The following is a 26,886-nucleotide window of genomic DNA, read 5'->3' on the forward strand; positions in this document are numbered from 1 at the left end:
TGCTGCCACATGTGTGTGAGTGTGTGTGTGTGACTTGTACGAATGAGACAGGATATCTCATATCACACGGGACAGAATCCTTACTTGCCTTTGAAGCTGGTAAATATTTTTAGAAAATATTCCCAGAAGAAAGGAAAAAGATTGGTATAATTTAGTTTCCATCTGTGGATACTCTGGTTTGCTGAAATGAAATTAGCCTAGAACCAAAGACTTTATTGATTTCTATTAAAATCCAAGTATAGACCAGACCTATTAAGTAAGATGTCAAATTCAAGGTGAAGCCCCATACTGCCAAGTATAGTTCTTGTTTAAACCGTACAGAGAAAAAGTTTATACGTGAGACAAAGTTTGACGAAAGGGCATAGTCGGCATTCCCAGATTTTACTTCCTTTATTTTTAGGAATATTCTTAAGTGAAAGGGACAGAACTGTGCTGCACAGAGATGCTTACCAGCCTGAGGGGAGTTCTGAGATTTAAAAAGACCAACAACTCCCTTCCCATGGAATCCTCCAGATCGGAGAAGTAGAGTACCACTTCTTGAGTTCTTCCAGCATACAACAGGCAAGCGATTATGTCGATAGCAGCGGGCTACTCTTGGTAAACTACTGTCCTGTACAGCTTGAGGTACTACTAAAAGGCCAGGATAGCTTGAGGGACATGGAAGAGAGAAAGGGAACGATTGCGGGAGTGGGATGGGGTAGGAGAAGGGGAAATACATGGGAAGAGGTGAAGAGAGAGAGAAAATATAAGAATATGAATATCATAATATCACAGTAATTTTCTAAGACTCAGAAACATATTGGTTAAGGGATAAGAGATATATTTCAAATATGGAGCTTAGTTTCAACTCTTCTATTTTTCAGGAATTGAGAAAAAAAGGCCTAGATGGTGGAAATAGCTAACTCATCCACTGATCGGTAATCTTTTTGTGAAATGAGCTCCTTTCAGTGATACTGTAAACTTTTGCTGAATAACCTTAGCCTAGAACATAAAAATATTACGTAGAAGTATTAAAAAAGTCCCCTGTTAAACTAAATATTTCCCTTACCTTATATGCTACTTTTCCTCAATTTGAAATAAAGATTGTAAGATTAGTGGATCAATGTCAACTTTATGAGAATGACAAGATAAATTGTCAGCAATTGATAGATCACCATCACCACAACAGAGGATGGAGTACAACAATATTAGATTGCCTGAGATAGTGAAAGAATTAAAAATCAAAACCAAATGATTTTTGGTACGAGAACAATATGTTCAAATGTCAAAATGAGTTCAAATATTTTATTAACACTTCATGTTGATATTTATTTTAAAAAGATTAGCTCATAAAGTTACAGGATATCATGCTGGAAAAATAAACAGATAAGAGTATCTTGTTTGATTAATAAGTGCAAGAAGACAGGCAGGTTTCAGAGAGTAAATTCTTCAGTTTATTGAGAAATATTACACTAAAGAGATTTCATATTTACAAGCTCCCAACCACTATTCTTATATCTCTTTTTCTGGTAATTTTTTGATTGTGGTAAAATATACCTGTCATAAAATTTACCATGTTATCCTTCTTTAAGTGTACAAATCAATGGCATTAAGAACATTCACAGTGTTGTACAATCATCACCACTATCCATTTCCAGAACTTCTAATCCCTTATCTTGATATAAACCAGTGCTGAGAGGAGGGAGAGGAAATTCAGTTTATGGTCATGTAAATCATAACCTTCAAGTACTTTAGTGAAGGCCAAATTAACTTGCCGTACTTAACTGATGATACTTTGGAAACATTCTGAAAGCCTAGCACTTTGGTGCTCTAGGTTGTAGCCTGTATTTTTCTAATACCACAAACTGATGAGAAGACCAAGCTGTAGATGTAATCATTCATGAAGACTGGAATTGCATTCCATTATTAGGACCCTCTATTTCTACCGTTTTTGACTTCTCTTCAAGTTCAAGAACACTCTATTTCCAACTCCACTTTAATATCTTTTTTTCCCTGCTTGCTTCTAGATAAAATGATAATGTGTATTAGATAAGGGAGTAATGTTTAATGGCTCCAGGAGCTGCTTCAATAGCTAGGAAAGAACCAGTGCACTCATTCACTCCCTGCCCTCCCTTAGTGGGCTGTCCCCTCCTTCCTCTGGACATGAGCACCACAGACTATGTTCTGCTACACACATGATCTTTAAGGCTCTCCTGCTCTCAGACATGGGCTTGAGCTGGATAAGCCTTGGTGCTGGGGCAAATAGAGTTGAGCCTTAAGACCAATAAAGATCACTCTCAGTACCAGCCTCACTTAGTAATGCAAGATAACAATTACCCTGCCACCCACCCTATCCCACTATCCAGAGCCTTCAGCTCTGAGTTCCAGAGTGAGCCTCAAGAGATGGACTGGGCTTCAGAAGCTGCTGTGGAAACTTTTAAATCATAGAATAACTCACATAAAAATGCTCAAAACATGCATGAATGAACAGAAAAAGAAACCCATGTCACTACCACGTAGGTCAAGAAATGGACCATTGCCGGCATCCAGGGAGATCCTCTCATGTTTCCTCCAAATCACTATTTCTCCCTCTACCACTAAGCTGACTGCTAACAATATGGTTGAATTTTATTTTTTTTTATTCAAAATATTTTAAAATTTACTTGTATTTATTTGTGGGTACAGTATGTTGTTCCAGTACATGTATATACTGCACAATGATTCACTTAGGGTAGATAGCACAGTTTTGTACCCATTAGTTGTTTTTGAATTCTAGATAAAAGGAACCAATAGAAATAATTCTTTCATCTGCCTTCTCTTGCTCAACACTGTTTTTGTGAGACCCATCCATGGCACCGTCTGAGCTGCAGTTTGTTCATTTTCACTACTGCATGTATGGTACCCATGATGTGATCATAATACCATTTACTTATCTATTCTGTTGTTGATTTTGAGTAGTTTCTAGTTTTTGATTATTAAGAATAATTTGGCATGAACAGTCTTGTAGATGTTGTTTGGGAACACATATGTATTCCTGTTGGAAATTCTACACCTCCTAAGAGGTAATAGGTTATGAATATGTACAGTAGATGTTAAGTATTTAGGAGATGCTGGCAGACAACTTTCCAAAGTTGTTTAACCAATTTATAATCCTACCAGCAATAAATGAGAGTTCACTTTGCTTGACAACCTTACAAACATTTTGTATTGTTGCTTTTTAAAATTTTAGCCATTTTGGTAGGCATACGGTAGTCTCATTTAATTTGTATTTATCTGAAGACTAATAGGTTGAGCATCTTTTCAAGAATTTTTTTTGCCACCAAGATAACCTCTTTTGTGAAGTACCTGTTCAAGTCTTCTGACATTTTTTGTTTCCTTTTTACTTTCTTAATGATATCTTCTGACGTATAGAACTTCTTAATTTATCAATTTTTTACTTTATGCATAATGCTTTTCCTACCTCTAGGGCATGAAGATATTCTCCTACCTTTTGTAAGCTTTATTGCTTTAACCTTTTATGTATAGATTACAGACCAATGGGAATGAATACAAATCCTTTTGTGAACTTTTTGAAGACTCCTCATATATGTAGCAACACTATTGAAAAAACTTCTATCCACAGCCCTTAGTATAACCTTTATCTTAAATCAAGTGACCATATATGTTGGAATTTTTCTCTGTTCCCTATTTTGCCCCATTGGTCTGTTTGTCCATCCTTGTGCTTATCCCAGTCTTAATTGCTGTAGCTTTATAAAAAGTCTTGATGTCCTGTAGAATTATTCTGTGAGACTATCTCGACTACTCTTGGCGTTCTATGTTTCTATACAATTCTGAGAATCGTCTTTTCAATTGCCATAAACATTTTGCTGGAATTTTGATTGGGACTTCATTGAATCTATAGATCAATTTCAGGAGAAATTGCAGTTTTAGAATATTGAGTATTCTAATCTAAGAACATGAAATATCTATCTATTTAGATCTTTAATGATCCTCAATATTGTTCTGAATGTTCTGTGCAGAGGTCTTATGCATCTTTCATTAGATTTATTCCTAAGTATTTCATGTTATTTAGTGCTACTGTAAATAGTATCAGTAGTACCAAAATAGCATCACCTTTTAAAATTTCATTTTGTAATGACTTGTTTTTGTTTTTGTTTTACTAATTATTGTATAACGACCTTGTACCAGTGACCTTACCAAATTTGCTTATTAATTTTAAAAGTTTATCTGTAGATTACATCAGATTTTCTACATGTACATTCAGGTCATCTGTGAATAATGACAGTTTTATTTCTTTCTTTCAATCTTTGTACCTTTTATTATTTATTTTTCTAGCCTTTTTACAGCATCCAGGACCTCTGGTACAACACTGAATAGAAGTGGTGACAGTGGACATCCTTGTCTTCTCCTGATCTCAGAGAAAAAGCTCCCCATATTTTAGCATTAAGTCATTTTTGCTGTAGGATTTTTAAGGCACTTACTGGATTAAGGAGCTACCTCTTTATTTCAAATTTGCCAAGAGTTCTTTTTCTAAAAATCACAAATGTATATTACATCTCATAAAATGATTTTCTGCATATAATAAACTTATTACATATTTTTTCTTTTTAATTCTGTTAATGTGGTGAATTATAATGACTGGTTTTCAAATGTCAATCCAGTTTTGTATTCCTATAATGAACTCCATTTGGTCTTAATGAATTCTTGTCTGAGAAATAAACCTTTTGTCATTATAAACCATCCTTCCTTATTATTAGTAATGCTTTTTACCTTAAAGTGTACTCTGATATTTACATAGTGATAACAGCTTCTTTTTAAAGGTTGTTTTGCATGGTGTATTTTTTCTATCCTTCTATTTTCTACCTTCTTCTATTCTTGTATATTACATATGTCCCTTAAAAGCAGCAGAAAGCTTTAAACAAAACTCAAAACCCTGTAAACCTCTTTCTTTTAACTGCAGCATTCAGTCAATTTATAATTAGTTTAATTACTGATATGTTTGAATTTAAATCTACCATCTTACTACTTGTTTTCTATTTGTTTCATCTGTCCTGTGTTCCCTTTTCTCTCCTATTTGCCTTCTTTTAGATTATATTTTATTATTCCATTTCCTTCCTTCTAATTGCTTAGATATATATTATTTTATACCCCATAAACACTTTATAACAAGGGTTCTACCAAGTTGTATATTAACATTTTATTTTTCTTTCTGACAGACTGAAATGATAAATGATTTCTATTTTCTCACTGGCAGGCATAATTTCGATAGCAAGCTTCCTGAACAGCAGGACATCACACCCTAATACCACCACTCACAGTTATCTATAAAGAGAATTTAGTCAGAATGATAGAGAATCCCAGACAAATTACTGTGTGCTCAGAATCCCAACTTTAAGTACTCCATGCAAAATATCTATTTGGCCACAATCTCAAACTATATTCCCAACTTGTTTCTCAAGTTTCACATTGGTATTTGTAAACTTAAAGTGGCATTTAAAATGACATGGCTATAGTTCTTCAAGAAAAGCAGGGTTGAAGCTAATAGTAACATTAAGACAGCTTTCTAAAATATGTACAATGCTTCTAATTTATAAAGTTCTTTCAGAACTATTTAATCAAAGCAGGAATTTATAAATGCAAAAAAAAAAAAAAAAACCCGACTTGCCCAGAGATGAAAATGACTAAAGTTGTGAATGGTGGAAAATCAGTTTTAGAAAATACACATTTACAAATAGTAGGGCATGGAATAGGGCTTAACATATTTGAAAAACAGTAAGAGATGACAAGAATAGGAAAAAAAGTGTTCGTTTACATTCTTTAAGTAATATCTCTTTGAAAATATTCTAATTAGATAGTATAAGAAAGCCCTGACTACACCTGGGTCAGCAAATTACATAACCTATGGGCCCAAACTGGCTACACTCATTCATTTCCTTACTGTCTATGGCTACTTTTATGGCCAAGGTGAGTAGTTGCAACAAAAGACATACAGCTAGCGGAACGAAAATATTTAAAAGTTTGTGGATCCCTGGTCTACTGCAGACTTTCATCTCTCCTATCTGCCTGAGTAAATCCTATTCTTAGTCAAGTTATTTTCAGGTATGCTAGGAAAGAGGCAAACGGGGAAGAGAAGGACAAATAAGGGAATCCATAAAGGGGACAAGAACTTTACCATTCATCTTCTGACCTAATATGGGCACTTTTCAGTGATGCAATTTTTCTTCTGGGAATTCTAATGAGATACTTGCTCATGCTGCATAAAAAGTATCCATTAAATACACATATCCGTGGAGGTCTTGCTCCTATTTTCTGGCATTTTCATCTGTCTCTGGGGCTACTGATATAAACAGGCTGTCCAAGGATCAAATGGGAAGAAATTAAAGAAGGCTCCTTTCTGGAGCCCATTGGTAGACTTACCTCCGGCAGAGTGAATACATCCTGTTGGAGGCAGTAATTCGAAAATACTCTGGTTTTGAACGGGAAGAGCTGCCACTTATGGTTCCCAAACCTAAACGCTGATAGTCTCTGAAACAAGCTCTTTCTACTAACTGTTCCATTGTAGACTTCTCTGAGGCTTTCAGGGTGGTATTTGTAGGGAGTTCGCTATCATCTGAAACTGTGATGGCAGAGACAAGCTTTCAAGAAATGAAAAGCTCAAAGTAAAATATTTAAAACTTCTTTTTGAAGAGGATCTTTAAAAGAGGTATACATTAGGGCTACAGGTATTACATATATCATTGATTAAATCATGCAACATCTGTGAGGAATCATACTCAAACGTAAAGCAAAACAGTAATGGATAGTCAGGAAATCAAATATAAGAAACCTGATTAACTAAAAATGTCAGGAAATAATACCATTTAAATACTTCCTAAAAATAATATAATTTTGAATTCATTACCCATATTTTTCTGTTTCATTACGGCTTGCTTATTAATATGAAATTGCAGTGATTTCTACTTAGAACTCTAAAAACACCCAAATGTTGTCAGAGGCTAACTTGTCAGTAAAATTTATCTTTAATATGATCACTACAAAATTCATCACCCAGGTTTTGGTTTACTTTTCAGAGCATAAACGTTTATTAGAAATTTCTAGATTAATCAGAAGTTCAGAAGTTCACTAGAATGAAAAAGAGTTTTCTTAGGGAGGTATAAAGAAATTATACTTTTTTCCTGGTAATATTTTTGTTAGGGGATGTTGTATACATGGGAAACTCCCTCACAGTTTTGCAATCACATGTTACAGAATCCTTTAAGATTTTAGATATGAAAGAATTTACTCAATAATCAAGTATTTTAGGGAGGATTTTCTTTTTTTTTTAAAAGGACATTCCTAATTGGGACTGCATGTTCTAACTACAAAAAAAATTCCATGTTAAAAATGTCCTAATTTACTTTCCTACTTATTTTTAAAGTGAGAGATGTGCAAGGGAAAGATATGGCTCTCTTTCATTAAAATTAAAGAAAAAAAGAAAAAAACCAACAGTTTATCCTGACAAATATAAGACTTTGAGTTTCAATTTGTGAACTTCATAATTCAACATAATCAGACATCAGTTTTGTATTGCTGTTTTATTTTCAGAGAAGCAAAAACATCATATAATTTGGTCTTTTGGGGGAATAACTATCAAAGAATAATAGTTTTTGTCTCATGAAGTCATAAAAATTTCAAGTTGGAAGAGTCAATCGTGATGGATAGCAGTAATTTTTTTATGGCTTTACTATGACTGTGAGGAGGCCAGGGTTCCAACTAATAGACATTTCAGTATCGTAATGGTGGGTCTTTTAATTGTCCCCAGAGGCAAGCTTGTATGTACACATTCTCACACAGGGTATGCATATATACACACAAAACCACACACGTTTCTTTATCCCAGCGAACTCAAATGGAGACCTTACAGCCAATGTTCTCTCTAAAGATGAGGTTTCTTTTTTTTAAGATGATGTTAGTAGTAGCTGTTTTATAATCACTGGTGATTGATTCTAAGATTCTGAGAAGGAAAAGTGTGTAATGGCATTTTGCTAACCATTAGATCAGATTCTTTGTCATGTTAAATTTAATAATACATTTTCCTACTAGCTTTCTGTATCTATTTTCCTAACTGAGAGGTATCTCAGATGCCCAAATTCTATTCTTTTATCAAATACTTAACAGGAATTATTTTTTTATCATTTAAGAATTCCTTCATCTTAGGTCCCCTGCTTTGGTGAAGAGCACCCACAATGTTCTTACCAAAAACACAAATCTTCAACTTAAAATATTCAATGTCCTTACTTCCTTATTCTTATTACATTAGTGAGGTACCGGGGACTATCTTATACCCAAATTCTCTGTGCAGTGGGGTTTCCTTCTTTTACCCTTTAATGAGACCCACATAAAATGGCCAATTAGCTGTATGAATTTAGTAAAGGAGAAGTATAATTTAACAAAATCTTACCAGAACAATGGAATATTGGGAAAAATAATTTTTTCCCCCAGTTCTGAGAAGCTAGTAAATGCTTCTAATCTTCTCATGAAATCTAGGTTTTTATGAGTCGAGGTGTAAATGAAAGTACATTTTAGTTTCTTATTCACATGAGAAGAATAAAATTGAAAGATGAAAGAAAAATGAGTTCTCACATACCAGATATGTCATCTTCGTCATTCCATCCAGGACGATTTACTCTCTCTTCCACAATTGTTCCTGTCCTCCTCTTCAATAAATACTGCCGTCCAATTGTCATTTTCCCTGCCCTTTTGGCACCTTTCACAATTGTTTTTGAGAATGTGCTGCAAGTCAGAAACCAAAGAGAACGGCAATTTAATATGAAGGTACCACTTATATTTTTGACACCTACATAGCTCAAATTGTTCTCCACTCCCACAGCCACTAGTATTGCCCACACTTTCAGTAAGCCTGTCCTTTTTCAGATAACTTTTTTATATGGCAGTAGGCTAATTTCCTATAAAACACCTTCGTCATCAGGGAATTGCATTAGGCAAAAAGTACAAGAGCCTGATATATGACACAAGCTACTTATCACCCCAAATCTAAACTCCTCTGATTGGCTTTCTAGTCAAGCATGCCCTGAACCCACTCTGGTTATCCATCCCATTGCCTCCACCACAGTTGCCACAAATCATGCTCGTAGAAATCCTCCTACATGGAAAGCCAGCCTGCCCCCTTCTCCACTGATTCAAACTCTCTTTCCACTAACTCACAAGTCCTTTTTTGAGATCGAAAGACAATTATAGCTGGCAATGCCTTAAATTATTTTTTAATTTTTTTAAAAAAAGATGACCGGTAAGGGGATCTTACTTATTTTTTAAATGTCTTAAGTGTTTATATGTGGTGTCCTGCCTCTAACTGACTATAAACCTTCTGAGATATAGAAAAAGAATAACATAATTTCTCTTCTGGAGAGGAGAAAAATAAGAAATCAGAAATTTAAGTATCCTTTTGAGAATCAGCTATAATTAAAGGGAAACCAGAATGTAAAGAACTTGGACCTAAAAGGTACTTTATTTATTAAAACAGTTTACCCTTTCTTGCTGATAGAAAATCTCTGCTGGGTATTTACAATCCAGAGAATTAAACAAAGAACTTATTAGTTATTTCCTAACTAATCAGATGGAGATAAAGATTTTGAGTAAGATTGTTCTTGATTATGCTCTTCTCTACCACAAAGAACAGAACTTTTTTTGTGTTTTCTTGCCATTTGATAAAAAGTGATAAGGATTCTTCTACCATCAAATAGTTTTACCAAACCCTGTCTTTAGTCATCTGCAATTAAACCTGAGGCTTATGAAACATGTTTTAGATAACTGTTGGGAATCATAAAATACTGATTTTTTTATATTAATCCTACTGTAAATGACTTCAGATGTAACTTAAACTCAATGGGATTTTTGAAAAATTTTCTCAGCTAGAGGTATATCTTTTGTTTCACATACTTGAGGCAATTCTTAAATTTTTTAAACTGCTATATTTCTGTTGCAGCTGATTTAACAGCCTTGGTAGAGATATATATTTCTGAAACTAATATAAACATATATATATTTCTGATAGTTTCTAAAACTAAAACACCATATAAAGCTTTGTTTCTTCTACAGAGGGCCGGGATAACAAACATCATAGGCTACTCTGTTGACCCTATAGTGCTAAGAGGCTTGGCTCACCATTGTAAAACCTTAGCAGACTGTTCATGCTTCAGCATATCATACATGGATATTCACGGTCTCCTTCACTTGCCAGGTAACACAGGTGGCTAACTATGCAACTAAAAAATGACATACTGCCTGGAACCTCAAATCTTCTGTAATCCCCAATCTATCCCACTTTCAGGCAAAGGAAAGGCCTTTTCTCCAAAGTCTGCAAAGATCTCCCTAACATGTAATTTAGGCAGATGTCCAAATTCTGGGGAATTAATGGTGAATTAACTGAAATTTTAGCCCCTATATTTTATCTCTGGTGGAAGAGAATTTTAAAATAATTGTTATTTTGTAATAACTGAAATTTAAAAGTTTCAACATAAATTCCCCAAAACTTTCATCAGAAAATAGGGTTTGTACTAAAGAAATATGACAACTAAATGTAATGTCTGATCCTGAATTGAATCCTGAACCAGAAAAAAAAAGTAGCTATAAAGAATCATCAGCAAAATTTGAATACAAACTGTGAGTTAGATAAGAGTTTATATCAATTAAATTTCCTGATTTTGATTACTGTACTGTAATTATATAAGATAATGTCTTTGTTCTTAGAAAATACATATTAATGTGTTTAAGGACAAAGGGGCATTTTGTATATAACTCCAATGGTTTTGAAAAAAATATGTATGACAGAGAATGACAAAGCAGATGGACCAAAATAGAAACCACTGGTAAATATGGGTAAAGGATACATAGGAATTCTTTGTTTTACTGTTATACATTTTCTGTAAGTTTGAAATTGTTCAAAATAAAATGTTATAAAAAAAGAAAAAAGAAAATAAAGGCCCCTATATCTGGATGAAAGCAAAACTGTCTATTAGGGCTGGATATTAATAAAAGCTGAAGGGATAGCTCAAAGGCAGTTAGAAAGTGATCAATACGGGTAACAGAAAATAGAATTTCACATCCTAAAAATGCACCATTGCAATGGACATCATAGTCAAAGCCTCTTAGACCTTTTAGTTTTTGAAACTCATTACATATGTCAATGCTGCTATTCCATAACTTTTCGAGCATGGTTCAATGGGCGTGACAGAATGGTGAACAAAAGGAGCAATCACTTACACACTGACACAAAAGATAAGTCACTTCCTCTGACAATCAGATAAGCGAGGGCTCAAATTAAGAGAGCTGTCTTTCTTCTTACCGAAAGGAAGTGTTCTTTTCCTTCTGTTTGGGTAAAATTATTTGCGGGGTAGTTTGTCCAGCAGCAAAAGCAAAGGTGCTGAAAATGGACTGAGGATAACGGAACTTCATCAGCTGTTTCTTAAAAATCTCTACTACTTCTGGACTGACTTCTTCATCAAACGCTACTTTAATCAACTAGAGACAAAAGAGATTACATATATCAGAAGCATCAAGGATTTCTAAACAACTATCCCCCAAATTATTGAAATAACAGAAAATAAAAATACCTATGGCAAGACTTTGAAAGTTGAAGGGATTTTAGATAATACACAATTTAATTTTTTAATTTTAAAAATAAAGTGAGACTCAGGTTTTGTCACCATAGATGATTAGTTGGCAAGGAAGATCATCTATCAAGAAGTTGGTTTTCTTTAAGACTATTCTGTGAGGGGATAGAGACTTAACTGATAGTGGGTGAAGTAGCAAACACAGCCTTCTCATTTCTCAACCTCTGGTTATAGATAGGGAATTTGGCATTAGGTTCCTTTCTACCCAGAGATACCACAAATCGAGGAATTAAAAAAACATCAGTTTGACTAGAATTCTAATCACTATCGTCAGGCAATATTTGAGTGTAGAGTTCTTTGGCAGTTGGAACAGTGAAGGAAATCCCTAGGTGGTCAATGCTCTCAGGAGACAGGAGGCCTGGAGCCTAAAGATCAGCAGCCTCAAATTTTATGCAGTTAGCACAGCAGCTACTAGGGAAGGCTCCTTGACTAGAAGGAACAAGGCAAGAATTGGAATTGTTGGAAATTTGAAAAGTCAGAGAGAAGGCATGAAGAATAGGAAAAGCAAAATATTACAGACAGAATTTTTTTTTGACCAGTGAGGGATCGCAACCCTCGGCACGGTGTGGTCCACACCACACTCAGCCAGTGAGCGCACCGGCCATCCCTATATAGGATCCGAACCCGCGGCCTTGGTGCTACCAGCGCTGCACCCTCCTGAGTGAGCCACAGGGCCAGCCCTACAGACAGAATTTTTAAAAATGGAAAAACTAAGAAAAGATCACTTCTTCCAGGGTCTGGTGTGCATCAGTAATTCTACAAGTTCAGATATGCTCACAGCCCCCTGGAAAAACCCTTGCTTTATTGGGGGTTATTCAGTTAGTAACAATAGTACTTTAGCCCTAGCTATACTTCTTGGAGTTTTGCCTCTTCCACAGAAGAGCCATAGGTATTTCCTTCTGAAACAGATGCTAAGAGAATTGCTTTTTATCTAAAGTCTTTATAAAACAGGAACTGAGGTATAACTTGGCAGAGAACAAGAGTCAATTGTGTGTGTCTGAGTTTCTAAGATCACTAAGTATTGACAGATAATCTGTTTCTACTCTGAGTTGGCGAAGGGGCTCCGGAAATAAAGGATTAAAAAGACTATTCATGAGGTTACTCAGCTGAAGATTACCCTCTCAGACCCTCTAATCCTCCTCACCCTCTAACTTCTGACTACATGAAACACAAAGTGGCCACGACATCATTAGATTTGTAGAAAACTTTTGAATAGTAGAAAAATTGCTTCCTTTCTTAATACCTGAAAACATGCTGATGTGATCTGCAGTCCTTCTTGCATGTTCTGCTGTAGCTGGTTCTGCATTGTGATCTTCTTTTCCTTGGTGACGGAGGCAATGGGAAAACTCCGTACAACCGTCTGCTCACCAACTGTAGGAAGACAGGACACACTCAGCAACTTTATAGCTCTTATCTAGAGTCTCTGCTGCTCACTTCATCAGCCTCTGCTGGAGAAATGTATCTGGAGAGGACAATGCCCAGGACTGCAGTCAGAGAAAATGCCATGATTCTAGAATCTCATTCATTAATTTTATTGCATGGTCATTCATCCCTGAGACATATCCTTTCCCAGAGTGAAGTATCTATCACAGCCTGCCTGCCTTAGTTCTTTCTATCTCCCCAACTTACTGTCTGCCACACAAAATTACCTGGTTTAAGGCAATCTTATAGGAAGAGTAGGTTTTATACAGAAAAAAGAAGTATCCTCAAATATTAAAAAGACACCTAAGATAATTAATGTAAGAATAAAGCAAAAGAGAACAGGTTTTTAAAGTTTGTTTTCATATGTGGCAAAAGGTTCTGTACTATATATATGTACCTTCAGAAGAAAGGACTGGACTTAGTCCCAAGATTTTTAGGAGTTTTAATATTAAAGCAGGAATGAAAAAATATAAATATTTATCAACTACCTGAGGTTATGAAGATGAGAGTCCAGAAAAGAAAGAATATACACAAAGCCTCCCTTGGAGAACTTCCAGTTCCCCAGGAGAGGAGAGTCACATATAGAATAATAATAACATGGAATTAGCTCCTAGGTTTGAGGGAACAGACTACAAGGATTTGAATATTTCCAAAAAGGAGAAGATCTCTGCATGCTAGATGAACAGAGAATTACTCCTGGAAGAAGTAAGAGGGAAGGTGAGCTTTGAAGAGAGTATAGGATTGGGATTAACAGAGGAGAAAAGGGAGGCTATTTTAGGCAGTGGTATAGATAACATAAAGGAGCATCAATGAATAAGGCCTCACAGCTAGTAAGCCAGAGGAAGTGAGACTTGAACTAGGTTTATCTGACTTAAGAGCCTATAGATTTATCCATTTATTATCACCAGAATTCCTCAATCCCTGGATCTATCAATCCCTAACCTGGAAAGTTCTGACTATACTCTTATGTCAAGTTCGTACCCAAAGGCTAAGCAAAGTCAGGATGTACATAGGATCTAAGTTTTAGGATGCATTAAACAACCTGTGCTTATATAACACATGTAAAATTGTCAGATTTCTGTGTGTCTTTAAAGCAGAATTTTTTAATTAAAAATTTAAAAAGAAGGCCTGGCTGGTTAGCTCAGTCACTGCGAGACATGTTTAGCAGTTAAATACTGTGAATATTCCTAAGTCACAATTTTCAGCCTCATGAAATTGACTGTTTCAGCAAATGAACCCTCAATTTATTGTTCAGAAGACACCCTTTGTTCTTCATGTAAAAATCTATGACCCAAATTCTCATTACTTTTGACAGACAAAAGTATATTCCCCCAAATTCCCCCAAAATTTGTGATGAAAAGCTTATTTAGGATTTGGAACATTTTGCAAGTCACTGTGCAACTGAATCAAAACCTCATGTACCACACAGATATCTGTGTTTTGATGGCATGAGTCATACCTAGCTGATCATGGGGAGTCCCCCTGAAGAGAATTCTGTATGTGGTGAGAAACAAAGCTCCTTCTGCTGGCAGGAGCTGAGGGCCTCCAAGACCTCCAGTGGCTTCTTCTCTTCCATCAGGATCCAGTAGGACTCGGAGACCTTCACATACAATTTCTTCTCCTGGCAGTAGAGCAGGTCTAAGAATCTTGGGCTAACAACAAAAAAGTATTTTAAACATAACTCTGGGGGTTTCCAACACTTGGACCAAAGTTATCTTTTCAGTTACAGACCTAAAAAACTTGAGCCAGACTTTGCAGAATTGGGAAGAGGCAGAAATGAAGTTTCTGCATCCAAATATGAAAATATTCTTTGCAGCATTGCTTATTAACAGTAAAATAATCAGTAAATAACTCAAATGTTTGAAATATCCATACAATGAAACATTTTGCAACCTTTAAAAAAAAAATGACACAGGTCAATATTTGTTAACATAGAAAGATATCCAGAATACATTGTTAAGTAAAAAAAGCAAGTTGCAAAATGAGTAAGTATATTATGATGCATTTTTGGAAAAATAAAAAAAATTCTAAGACTATGAACCAAACTGTTAAAGGTGGTGTGATCATGGTTAAGGGTGGAGCTGGGAAGGCTACCAGGGACTTTCACTTTGTACAATGTGTATTCCTTTTATACTCGAATTTTATACAAAGAGCATTACTACTTGTAAATTAAAAAAACAAATACTTAAAACAATGAATGAGTTTTTAAAAAGACCTAATCCTTCTTGGCCAAGTAATGAACGCTCACGCATCTTGGAAAATCCTGACTTGGTATCCTTTATATGAGCAACCACATGATACACTCCTCTGAAGAGTTTAGGGCTAGGAAAAAAATATATTTCTCCTGGAGGTCTAACAGGTTTCTTTTTTAGTAAGCAATAAAAACTACATAAATCGGCACTATTCTCTTTGCTTGCTCTAGGAACTTAGAGCTAAATGTAAAGCCAAAGTATAGTGATCACAGTGTCTCAGGTTTCTGACAGAATTATCTTTCCTATCTGTCTGGCTTCTGATTTCTCCTTTGAATTTATTTTCAATAGTTTTGTTAAATATGCAAGAGGGTACTGAACACTAGTCCACAGACTGGTGCCAGACTAGCTTCAAAATAATCATTTGGGAGGCTTGTTAAAATACAGGTTTCCAGGCCATGTCCTAGGGTACTCCAGTTCAGGAGGCTGGGGTGGGGTTCAGGACTCTGAATTTTTAATAGACTTTCTAGCTGCTTGTGATGTACAGCCAGATTCAGAAACTTGGTGTTTTTATGGTAATCGCTTTAAATCCTTTTTTTTTAGAAGTAGTCAGGGCATAAAATCTTAGGTTAGGCTTGGAAGTTAAAACTGTTCATAATTTATAGCCTTCCTATAAAAGTAGACTCAATAAGAGGTTATTATTGCTCCCTTTGTTGAAGCCAAGAAAGGATACTATTCCTATTTCAGTATCCTTTTTATAAGGTTCTACATGACAAACTCCTCTGAAAGTTTAATGTATCATTAAAACTGGAGCTGGTCTCTGTAAAAGGTTAGGAGAAGGTACTTCCTGGAACACAATAGCCTATTGTTGCTGTTTTTAAGAAGAGACACTATATCCTGAAAGCATGTAGTCTGGAATAATTACCTTCTGTATAGGTGGGAGTCTTCTACTTTCTCGATGCACTGCTTCTAGGGTCTCAATGTGCATAGCTACAATTCCTAGGAGAAATCAGAGTTTTCAAAATGAAAGCGCACATAACGAGCAGAATGAAAACAAATTCTAGATATTTCAGAATTAAAAATGAATCAAAGCTTGGTGGTTTCTTAAAAAGTTAAACATAGAATTACCATAAGACCTAGCAATTCTACTCCTAGGTATTTACCTAAAAAAGCTGAAAAGAAGAACTCAAACAGATACTTGTCTGGGAATATTCATAGTAGCATTATTCATAATAGCCAAAAGGTGAAAACAACCTGTGCTCATCAATGGATAAATGGATAAACAAAATGTGGTATATTTATATAATGGAATATTATTCAGCCATAAAAAAGAACAAATGAACTGTGAAAACATTATACTAAATGAAATGTCAGACATAAAAGTACAAACACTGTATAATTCCACTTACATGAAATACCTAGAATGGGCAAATTCATAAAGACAGAGAGTAGATTAGAGGTTACCAGGGACTGGTGGGTGGGGAAACAGGAGTTATGGCTTAATCGGTACATACTGTCTGCTTGGGGTGATGAAAAAGTTTTGGAAATAGACAGTGGTAATGGTTGCACAACATTATGAATGTAATTAATATCACTGAATTGTGCACTTAAAAATGCCTAAAATGGCAAATTTTATGCTATGTACATTTTACCAGAATTTAAAAACATTTTAAAACAACTCATCAGAAAATAAACTACACAGAAGACAAGTATTATGGGTTTTATGCTGAAACTCAATTATCTCCAATATTCTGATTCTTTATTATTCTCCATTATCTAGGCAAAATGATTACCTGGTATCATGCAATGAAGGCTCTTGATGTGATCCTGAGTAACTCCACTCTCTGTACAAACCTTGTCAATAAATCGGGTAATGAACCGCACAACAGAGTTGGCAATGTCATTATTCTCTGAATCTTCAAACCCACTCTCTGTATCATAGCTCTCAGCTACACTTCCTGCAATACTGAGAAAGTCAAGGAAAGAAATCATAGTCAGTACTGAAATGCAACAAATGACTACTATATCATAGTCAATTTACATAGCAATTTAAACTTGCTTAAAGAGATGTATGCTGAAGTAGTAGGATCACTTAACTCCATGGTTCCTTCATAAATGATAGCAGTGAAACACAATGTTCTACTTGCCTACACTTGGAAGCATTTCAGGCTTTATTCTTTCGACCCAGATTTGTTTCTGTAAGTGATCTTCTGTCACTCTCTCAAAATGAACTCAGGAACCACAGAGAATAAAGCAAAGGGGACTCTTTCATTAATTATCTGCTACTTGAACTTTCTAAAAAAAACTTGTTCTTCCAAATTAATTACTAGATAGAGCCAGACAAAGTAATATGGCTATATTTGGCAACCGGGGAACATGTTCCCTGGTAGGCAAAGTAAAATAATTTTTTTCAGCAGCTAGCCTATTCTTCCCTCATGGGAGGAACACAGTGTCAGTATTCATCTCTCTCTGAGTGCATCTAAAACACTTTTGGCCACTTTGAAGCTACCGTTCTTCTGTAGGTGATAAAATCATACAAGAGAAAGGAACACATTTGAAATGGAGCAGATGTGAAAGCTCAGTCCCTTCCCTCGTAGTGTATTCAGTTCCCATTATACAACAAATCAGACTTCTAATCATGGAAAAGACTCATCTGCCTGTTCTAACCTACTCACTGCTCTTTCCTTCAAAGCCAACCACACTGGCTGAATCGGTCTTAAAGTAGAGCTAAGCAGAGAATGTATGGCCATCATATCATCCCAAAGCATTAAAGAATTTAGGTGTCATAGCCACTCACTGTGAGAGACCATAGTCATCTATAATGAAGACTTTTTCAAAAAAGGAAAATATGGTTATTGATGGTCATAATGGAAATTAACTTGACTGGCAGTGGGAGATAAAGTTAAGGACAGACTAAGAAAGATCTTCAACATCAAGTAGATGAGTCCAGAATTGAAAAAACAGTCTTATGGGATTATGAGCTGTAAAGGACTGTAAAAGCATCATTTCAGGAAGATTCCTTTGGCAGTAGGGCAGATAACCATAGAAAGAGGAATAAAAAAAATGAAACAAGTAAGAGACTATTTTAACAATCATGGCTTGAAATGATTAAGGGCCTAGGCTACACTATTCACATAAAATAACCAAAGGATGAACTAGAAACTCCACGTAGGAACAAATAAGAAATCTGTGCAGTAGATTGTATGGTGCAAAATGCGGACTCCAAATTGTCTAGCCCGGAAGACCAAAACTCTGAGGTGTTCTTGACAAAAATGAAGTACCCAGAGGTTGGGTCCAAAGATTCAGGCTTGTGAATGAGCTTTCTGATAGAGTATGAATAACCTGGCAGAGGGACTGAAAATGGGAAGAGACAGAGAGCTGCCTGAAAGAGCCTGAGAAGGATTTATGAGAGCTAGAAGAACTACCAGGATGTTGCAGCATCCATCACTGAAGACCTAAAAAGGACAAAATTTTACTACTGTTCAGGTGATCAGTTCATTTATTCATTCATTTAATCATCTGTTCAACCAAACATTCATTAAGTATCTACTATGTGTAAAGATTCTGGGGATATAGCAGTAAACAAAACAGACAATGGAGACAGGCAATAAGCAAATATATGAAAATAAATCAGGTTGTGGAAAATATCATGAACAAGAAATAAAGCGAGGTAGGAGATAGAGTGATGGAGATGTTACTTAAGATAGGAAAGTCAGGAGGGCCTCTCTGGGTAGGTGACATTTGAGCACAGACCTAAATGAAGTGAGGGAGTGATTCTTGCGACTATTTCAGAGAGTATTACAGATGAAGGAACACCAAGTACAAAGGCCCTCAGGCAGTAATATGCGTGGAGAATTTGAAGATTAGCATCGGCGGGGAGACCAGTTTGGTTGACAGAAGAGTAATAGGAAATAAAGTCAGAGCAGTTCTACACTGTTGGTGGGACCATAAATTAGTACGACCACTATGGAAAACAGTATAGAGATTTCTCAAACAATTACAGATAGATCCTCTATCCAGCAATCCCACCTCTGGGTATATACTCAAAGGAATGGAAATCATCATGTCAAAGGGATACCTGCACTGCTACGTTCATCGCAGCTCTATTTACAATAGCCAAGACATGGAACCAACCTAAATGCCCATCAACAGATGATTGGATAATAAAAATGTGGTATATATACATCATGGAATACTACTCTGCCATAAAAAAGAATGAAATTCTCCCATTTGCAACAACATGGATGAGCTTAGAGAAACTTACGTTGAGTGAAATAAGCAAAGTGCACAGGGATAAATACCATAAGTACCCTTCCATAAATGGGAGTAAGAGATAAAGAAGAAGGAAAGACCACAGTGGTGCACTGGACTTGGAGAGGGAGAGAACATACCTAGGGATACAAAGTGGAGTGGGGAAAGGCAGATGAGGAAGAAGGTCGGGGATAATTGAGGGGATAATTGGGTGAAGGACATGGGGTATAATCACAATTTGTGGTAATGGACATGCTGCCAGTATGGATCTGGCCATCACATCTTAGGCATGAATGGTGACAATTTGTACCCCATGAATATTCATAATCAATAAAAACAAAACAAAACATTAAAATAAAAAAAAAAAGGGGGGGGGTGCAGTAGCCAGGAGACAGATCCTGTTAAACACTTCAGGCCATATTAAAGACGTGGGCTTTCAGTCTCAGTGGTATGGGAAGTCATTGGAGGGTAGAGAGGAAGGCATTGTTGAGGACATGATTACAGGCAAATGCCATAGATAAGTTGAGGAAAAAGAGGGCTAAGAAATAAACACTTTGGCAAGAAGGAGCTCACTAGTATTTTTCCAGAGTGCTTTCTATAAACTGCTTTGGCAGATAGTAACTGAAGGACTGGATCAGTAGTAGGTGAGACATTTGGAAAATTAGGTCATGAAAGAGAAAAGAGTGTGGGAGGTGGTTAAGAATAGTAGGATGAAGTGAAGTTCTTTCAATACAGAAAAGCTGATCAAGTCTGAAGAAGGGAAAAAATGGTTAATTTTTGAAATATGTACAGCAATATTTGCCCAAAATGCATTATATTCTCTGCTAAGCCAAGACTGGCCCCAAGAAGAGTAGGAAGAGGGTCTCTGTGTGTCTACATTTCCAGTACCTGTTTGTGACAATGCTGTTGCTCCCACTCTCCCAGTCCCCTGGTGCTGATGTTCTTAGGAGCTTGTTTTTACTTGTGTCTAGTGGAACTAACAGGTTGACCATGAGGTTTGCAAAGTGAATGGCCTGACTAAAGACAGTGCTTTCCTCATGTTGCACCAGCTCTTGCTGAGTTGATTTGCTCAGACTAGGCCAAAGGCGTAGCTGTTCTGCTGCCAGGTCCATTGCTGTCTTTTCCTGATATTGATCATCAGGAAGCTTATCCTAAAAAACAATAAAAACACAAAGCAATACAATACAAAAAAGAACATCCATCACTTTATATTTCAAAAAACATGAAAGATGTTTTAATCTTTCTTCTATTAAATACCTATATCAGTAAAAATGAAAACATACAAGCAAAACATAACCACCACCACAAAACAAAACCTAGTCCTCTTTTTCCCAGAGCCAATAGTCCTTGAATGAACCCATGTGACAAACCCAACGAAGCAGTAGCATAGCACAGATGGATGTTTCTCATTGCTAACTTTTCACTGCATTTATCTATCTCTATGGCTCCATCCCTTTCCAGCTACCAGTTACAGCAAATTGTTGACCTAATGTTCCTGTAAATACCTGAACATTTTGGTCTGCCTAGCACTTTATAGCTTGTAAAAAGCTGGTACTTCTATGGTCTCACTTGTATGTAACCTGGGGCTCAGAGACAGATGTCTTTAGAATGGAGGATACAGAAGCCAAGACATGTGTTTGATCTATGAGATAATGCTTTTGAGATATATCCGTGTTAGCATTACAGCTGTTTAAAAAACTACCAAAAGCACCCTGCTAGCCCAATTATTTCTGGAGCATGACCCCAAGCTAACAGTCTTTGCATCTGCTACAAGTTACTCCTTAATCAAGTGTATTTGGTGTTCTGAAAGAAAACATATCAATTTCAAATTAAATTAGGCAAACAAGTCATACTTGTTTGTACAATAATACCATGGAATATCAGACAGATGTCAGATAGTGCTATTTGTTATTCAAGTTTCTGTTATACTCAATAATATTCCAATAATATGTCTAAAATTACCTGAGGCATATAAATATTTGAATTCTACTGTGCAGTTTCTGTTAGATATCCAAGTTCATTTATCTCATATGATATAAGGCTAAGTTAAAATGGAGGATGATGGAAAGGATCAGCAGCAATGTACTCACTCAGAATTAAAAATTACTCTTCAGTGAATCAGCACTGATAATCAGCCTTTAAGGTTGCTTTAAGTTCAATTCATGAGAATGAAAGTTTCTAATACCTATTATGTACTATGTGTCAGGCACTCCTCAATGCACTTTACATGTATTAGACTTTAAAATATTACAATTATCATATCTATTCATTTACCAATGAGAAAATAATGCAGAGGGGTAATATGACTTGCCCAAGACCAGACAGCTAGTAAATGACATTTTAAAATTTCAAAATATTTTAAACTCTTTCAAATTAAAAACAATTTTCTTGATTTTTCTTTAATATTTCCTTGATATTTTTCTTAAAAATATTTTATACTGGCAAAATACATAGAAACATATAGATAGAATATTCCTAAAAGAAGACCTAAATTCATTACTGGCATATTTTTGAGCAGAACTACTGAATTTTATTTATACTTTTTTTAGAGTCAATTAACTTTAATTTGACCTTTCTTTAAGGAAGTTAGCTGCATAGAGACTTACATCTAGGTACTTTAGTTTTGTTCTTTCTATTCAACTTCCCATAATTGTTTCCAGGGAATTCTTATTTATTAAACTACAACAAAAACAATTCTAGTACTAAAGAACTGTATTAAGAAGTTATTATGGAAAAATATAATGTCAGAAATCAACAGAAGAAAGACACTCAGAGCAGGGCTCCATAAAGTAGACTCCAAATACACTGGCAGGAAGTGGCTAGATTTCCTTTTGCCCTGGGAATATCTGCATAAGCTTTCCTTAAAGCCAGAATCCTAGCCTTACACAAGTATCTTTCTTCTTTTCTCTCACCTTTTGCTTCAGATGTGGGGCATGATTGTCCTGCTTGGCTGAGAGATACAGGGAACGAACCTGTTCCTGTACTGCATTATAAAAAGTTGTCTCCCAAAATTGCTGATTTGTCCAAATGGGGTGGTCCTGAACACAGGTGTAAGCAAACTGGCTCACTCCAGGGGCAAGTTTCTGTGAGAACACACAATATCCATCACCATGGGGCTGGCAGAGTTATAACAGTTCAGAAGGTCACAGGGGTCACAGTTAACCATAGATGTGATCAAAGGATTTCTCTTAAGAATATCTTAAGGTAGTATAAGCTTAGCAATCAGCAACTTACTCATCTTTAACTGGCAACCTTGAGATTGCTTTCAAATCCTTTATGGTCTCAGTCACTTTATCAAAATGCAAAACAGGCATTTTAGCAATAGCAAAGACTCAAAGTTATGTGAATTAGTGAATACATGAAAAGTACCTAGCACTGTACAGTGCACAGAGTAGGCACTGTAGGTTTGATAGATATTATTACAATTAAGACATATAATAAAATCCATCACAACCTAAACATAAAACTCTAGATAATTTAAAATTTCTTCTACTTGATTTTAGAGTACAATTTTTAAAGGCAATAACTGAAAAGTAAACAAACCTATAGCTGAGCCTAACACACAGAGTGAGCACACATCATGCATTTGGGACTCAGGTGGAATTGCTCCCTCCCTGCTGTCACTCTTGTCCCATTACCTCCACACCAAGGCTGCTGCCTGCTCACATACTCCCTAGAATGCTGTCCTGGGCTTCAAGTCCATTTTCTAGAAACCAAATCTGGGCACGGAAAGGTAGCCACAAATCAAACCTCCTTCCTTTCCAGGACTTCTTGCTGGGCTTTACAGTAAGAGTAAACTGAAGAGGTGACTAACAACAGAGAGAAGGTAAACTAACTCTTCAGGTAGGTACTTCATATATATATTTATACATCTAATTTAATATTAAAAATCTAAGATGCACATTATTAATTATCTCCAATTTAAAGAAGAGAAAACAGAAGTTTAGGGAAGTTTAAGTGATTATCCAAGGCCATACAAGAATTACATAAAAGGTGGAACTGGGTTTCAAGGCCAAAGTTTGGTTTCAAAACGTTTTCCCTGCTCTTTTTACTCCACCAAATGGTCTTTCAAAAAAACTGAAAGCAAATCATACAATAAATTAAATACCAATTAGCATGGCTGTCTGTTTCTCCCCTGCCCATTTTAGGATTTTGTTTCCTGAAGTAATATTCTGCCTTGAAACCTCTGACAAGCCTTTATATAACACTGCATTTTTTGTTTCACAGATAATTTACATTGCCATATTCCAGGAAAGGATTTGAGTTATCTTTCCACAGATGCTGCTTTCATGTGTAAAAGTTAACGATGTTTCTTTTTTTTTTCTTTTTTTTAAATTTTATTTTGTCAATATACATTGTGGCTGATTATTGCTCCCCATCACCAAAACCTCCCTCCCTTCTCCCTCCCCCTCTCCCCCCCAACAATGTCTTTTCTGTTTGCTTGTCGTATCAACTTCAAGTAATTGTGGTTGTTATATCTTCTTCCCCCCCCGTTTTTGTGTGTGTGTGTGTGTGAATTTATATATTAATTTTTAGCTCCCACCAATAAGTGAGAACATGTGGTATTTCTCTTTCTGTGCCTGACTTGTTTCACTTAATATAATTCTCTCAAGGTCCATCCATGTTGTTGCAAATGGCAGTATTTCATTCGTTTTTATAGCTGAGTAGTATTCCATTGTGTAGATGTACCACATTTTCCGTATCCACTCCTCTGATGATGGACATTTGGGCTGGTTCCAACTCTTGGCTATTGTAAAGAGTGCTGCGATGAACATTGGAGAACAGGTATACCTTCGACTTGATGATTTCCATTCCTCTGGGTATATTCCCAACAGTGGGATGGCTGGGTCGTATGGTAGATCTATTTGTAATTGTTTAAGGAACCTCCATACCATTTTCCATAGAGGCTGCACCATTTTGCAGTCCCACCAACAATGTATGAGAGTTCCTTTTTCTCCGCAACCTCGCCAGCATTTATCGTTCAGAGTCTTTTGGATTTTAGCCATCCTAACTGGGGTTAGATGGTATCTCAATGTGGTTTTGATTTGCATTTCCCGGACATAGAGTGATGTTGAGCATTTTTTCATATGTCTGTTGGCCATTTGTATATCTTCCTTAGAGAAATGCCTACTTAGCTCTTTTGCCCATTTTTTTAATTGGGTTGCTTGTTTTCTTCTTGTAATGTTGTTTGAGTTCCTTATATATTCTGGATATTAATCCTTTGTCAGATGTATATTTTGCAAATATTTTCTCCCACTCTGTTGGTTGTCTTTTAACTCTGTTAATTGTTTCTTTTGCTGTGCAGAAGCTTTTTAGTTTGATATAATCCCATTTGTTTATTTTTCCTTTGGTTGCCCATGCTTTTGGGGTCATATTCATGAAGTCTGTGCCCAGTCCTATTTCCTGAAGTGTTTCTCCTATGTTTTCTTTAAGAAGTTTTATTGTTTCAGGGTGTATATTTAAATCCTTAATCCATTTTGAGTTGATTTTAGTATACGGTGAGAGGTATGGATCTAGTTTCATTCTCCTGCATATGGATATCCAGTTATCCCAGCACCATTTGCTGAAGAGGCAGTCCCTTCCCCAGTGAATAGGCTTTAATCCATCTATTTCTCAGCAAACAACAGGTAACACATTTTTTTTGTCCATTTTATTCTTTGGAATAGAGTTCATCTGTTTTTTGAGTAGAACTACAATTTCTAATGACCTTTCTTTTGAAGCAGTTTAATAAACTGAATTCTCTTCTGAAATGTTGGATACAAGATTATTGTTAAGGCTATATACATAACAGTTACAGAGTAAAAATTGGCTCATTAATATACCTTTAATGTAAGATACCTGGTAAAAATGATATGCACAATACATGCCAATTTCCTTCTTGGTCTAGAGCTGCACAAGGCACCATGCATACCTTGAAATGTAGTATTTGTGTTGTTAGAAGTGGGCCAGTTGTGGTTTTGCCTATTAGAATCTTTGTATACTGCATCCCATGTGTAAGACTCCTTCAAGTTAGGACTGTGTACTGCTGCTGCGGTGATTGGCTACAACTCCAATTCTCCCTATTAGGTGGCTATAAATTGGGGGTGACCATGAGCAAAAATCAAGAGTTCCCCAAGGGGAAAGTGCACAAGGATCATTGTTGGTCCTCATGACTTAAAACACAGCTACTATCTACCTATGGGAAATCATGGACAATATGTGTGATTCTGTGAGTGTGTAAGCAGTAGCCACACACACACTGTGAATCATCTCCTTCTTCTGTATTCCGAATGAAGATACTTGGGACACAGATTACACCCTTTTTTTCCCCTTTGTTTTTTAGTCCTTCACTCTAAGGACTAACAATTACTTCAATAGCAGTACACAGGCTCATTTTGAAAGGTATTTTAAAGGCTCAAAATTCAAATAATATAAAAGCATAATTGTCAACTGCCCTTCCCATGAGTATAGCCAGAGGTAGGACCACTTCTTACAAATGCAGCACAATGTAACGAATAGCAGCTCTAAAAATTTTGGAGTCCTGAAATTATATTAATATAGATGAGCTCAGAAAAACTGAGCTCTTAACAAATCCTTATCAGTCTATCACAAAGTACTTTTAGGATAATCAATACTCCAAAAAAGTTTTTAATCATAAATCTTTTATTAGAACTTGACAGAGCTCTATAGGAGTCTGAGGGTATAATGAAGCCCTGCCTTGCTCCTTCAGCATTTTTCTCACTGATATTGCACATTCACTTTCCTGGACACGTGCTATTTGACATTATCTTCCTGCTTATTCACAAGCTAAAATTAATATGCAAAAAGTTCTCTAAATCTTTTGAACAAAAGTGGGACTGTATATGTCCTGAGGCAGAAAAATGGTGCAAAACAGAGTGACAGGGGCCCAGAAGGCCAGAACTCAAAGACTATTTACTAGGAGAGAATTAGAGCAGGTTGAAGTGATTATAAGATAAACATTCTGTTGTTTATCTTATAATAAACAGTCATTAATGGCTATGGCATCTGATGTACACATAAAAAATCATTCAATCACAAATATTTAAAATATTATTATTTTTCCAAACATGTAAATTTGCCTCCTTTCTTTGTGGTTTTGTGGCTTGTGGCTATGTCTGTTCAACTGCAAGCAAGGGCCACTGCACAGATGGGCAGGTGTGTGTTCAAAACCAGCAGAGGGCAGTAGCACCTTATTCTGCCTAGACTCCATCATGGCTTGAGATAGAAATTGCAAAAATGGAGTCCTGTAGTCTGGTTGGGCTAGAAAGTGGGTGGTAAGGTGAGACACTACGTATCTTCACCGTACATTTGAGGGACACTATAAAAAAATGGATTTACCCAAGATCACACAGAAAGATGGGTAGAAGAGATGGGAA

General features: G+C 36.0%; 1 protein-coding gene across 4 annotated transcripts in view; it reads right to left on the reverse strand.

The window, feature by feature from the left end:
* Nucleotides 1–26,886, reverse strand: part of SBF2 (SET binding factor 2) — a 465,129-nt gene that overhangs the window by 50,093 nt on the left and 388,150 nt on the right. For all 4 annotated transcript variants that reach the window (XM_063093054.1, XM_063093057.1, XM_063093056.1 and 1 more), the window contains exons 18-27: nucleotides 22,423–22,593; nucleotides 20,399–20,661; nucleotides 17,053–17,225; nucleotides 16,185–16,258; nucleotides 14,530–14,722; nucleotides 12,892–13,019; nucleotides 11,321–11,496; nucleotides 8,606–8,751; nucleotides 6,397–6,595; nucleotides 451–647 (exon numbers count right to left, since the gene is read on the reverse strand). In XM_063093054.1, the coding sequence (XP_062949124.1) occupies nucleotides 451–647; nucleotides 6,397–6,595; nucleotides 8,606–8,751; nucleotides 11,321–11,496; nucleotides 12,892–13,019; nucleotides 14,530–14,722; nucleotides 16,185–16,258; nucleotides 17,053–17,225; nucleotides 20,399–20,661; nucleotides 22,423–22,593 (1,720 nt within the window). The remainder of the gene's footprint in view (nucleotides 1–450; nucleotides 648–6,396; nucleotides 6,596–8,605; nucleotides 8,752–11,320; nucleotides 11,497–12,891; nucleotides 13,020–14,529; nucleotides 14,723–16,184; nucleotides 16,259–17,052; nucleotides 17,226–20,398; nucleotides 20,662–22,422; nucleotides 22,594–26,886) is intronic.

The sequence above is a fragment of the Cynocephalus volans genome, chromosome 4, assembly GCF_027409185.1.
Source record: "Cynocephalus volans isolate mCynVol1 chromosome 4, mCynVol1.pri, whole genome shotgun sequence".
Classification (NCBI taxonomy): domain Eukaryota; kingdom Metazoa; phylum Chordata; class Mammalia; order Dermoptera; family Cynocephalidae; genus Cynocephalus; species Cynocephalus volans.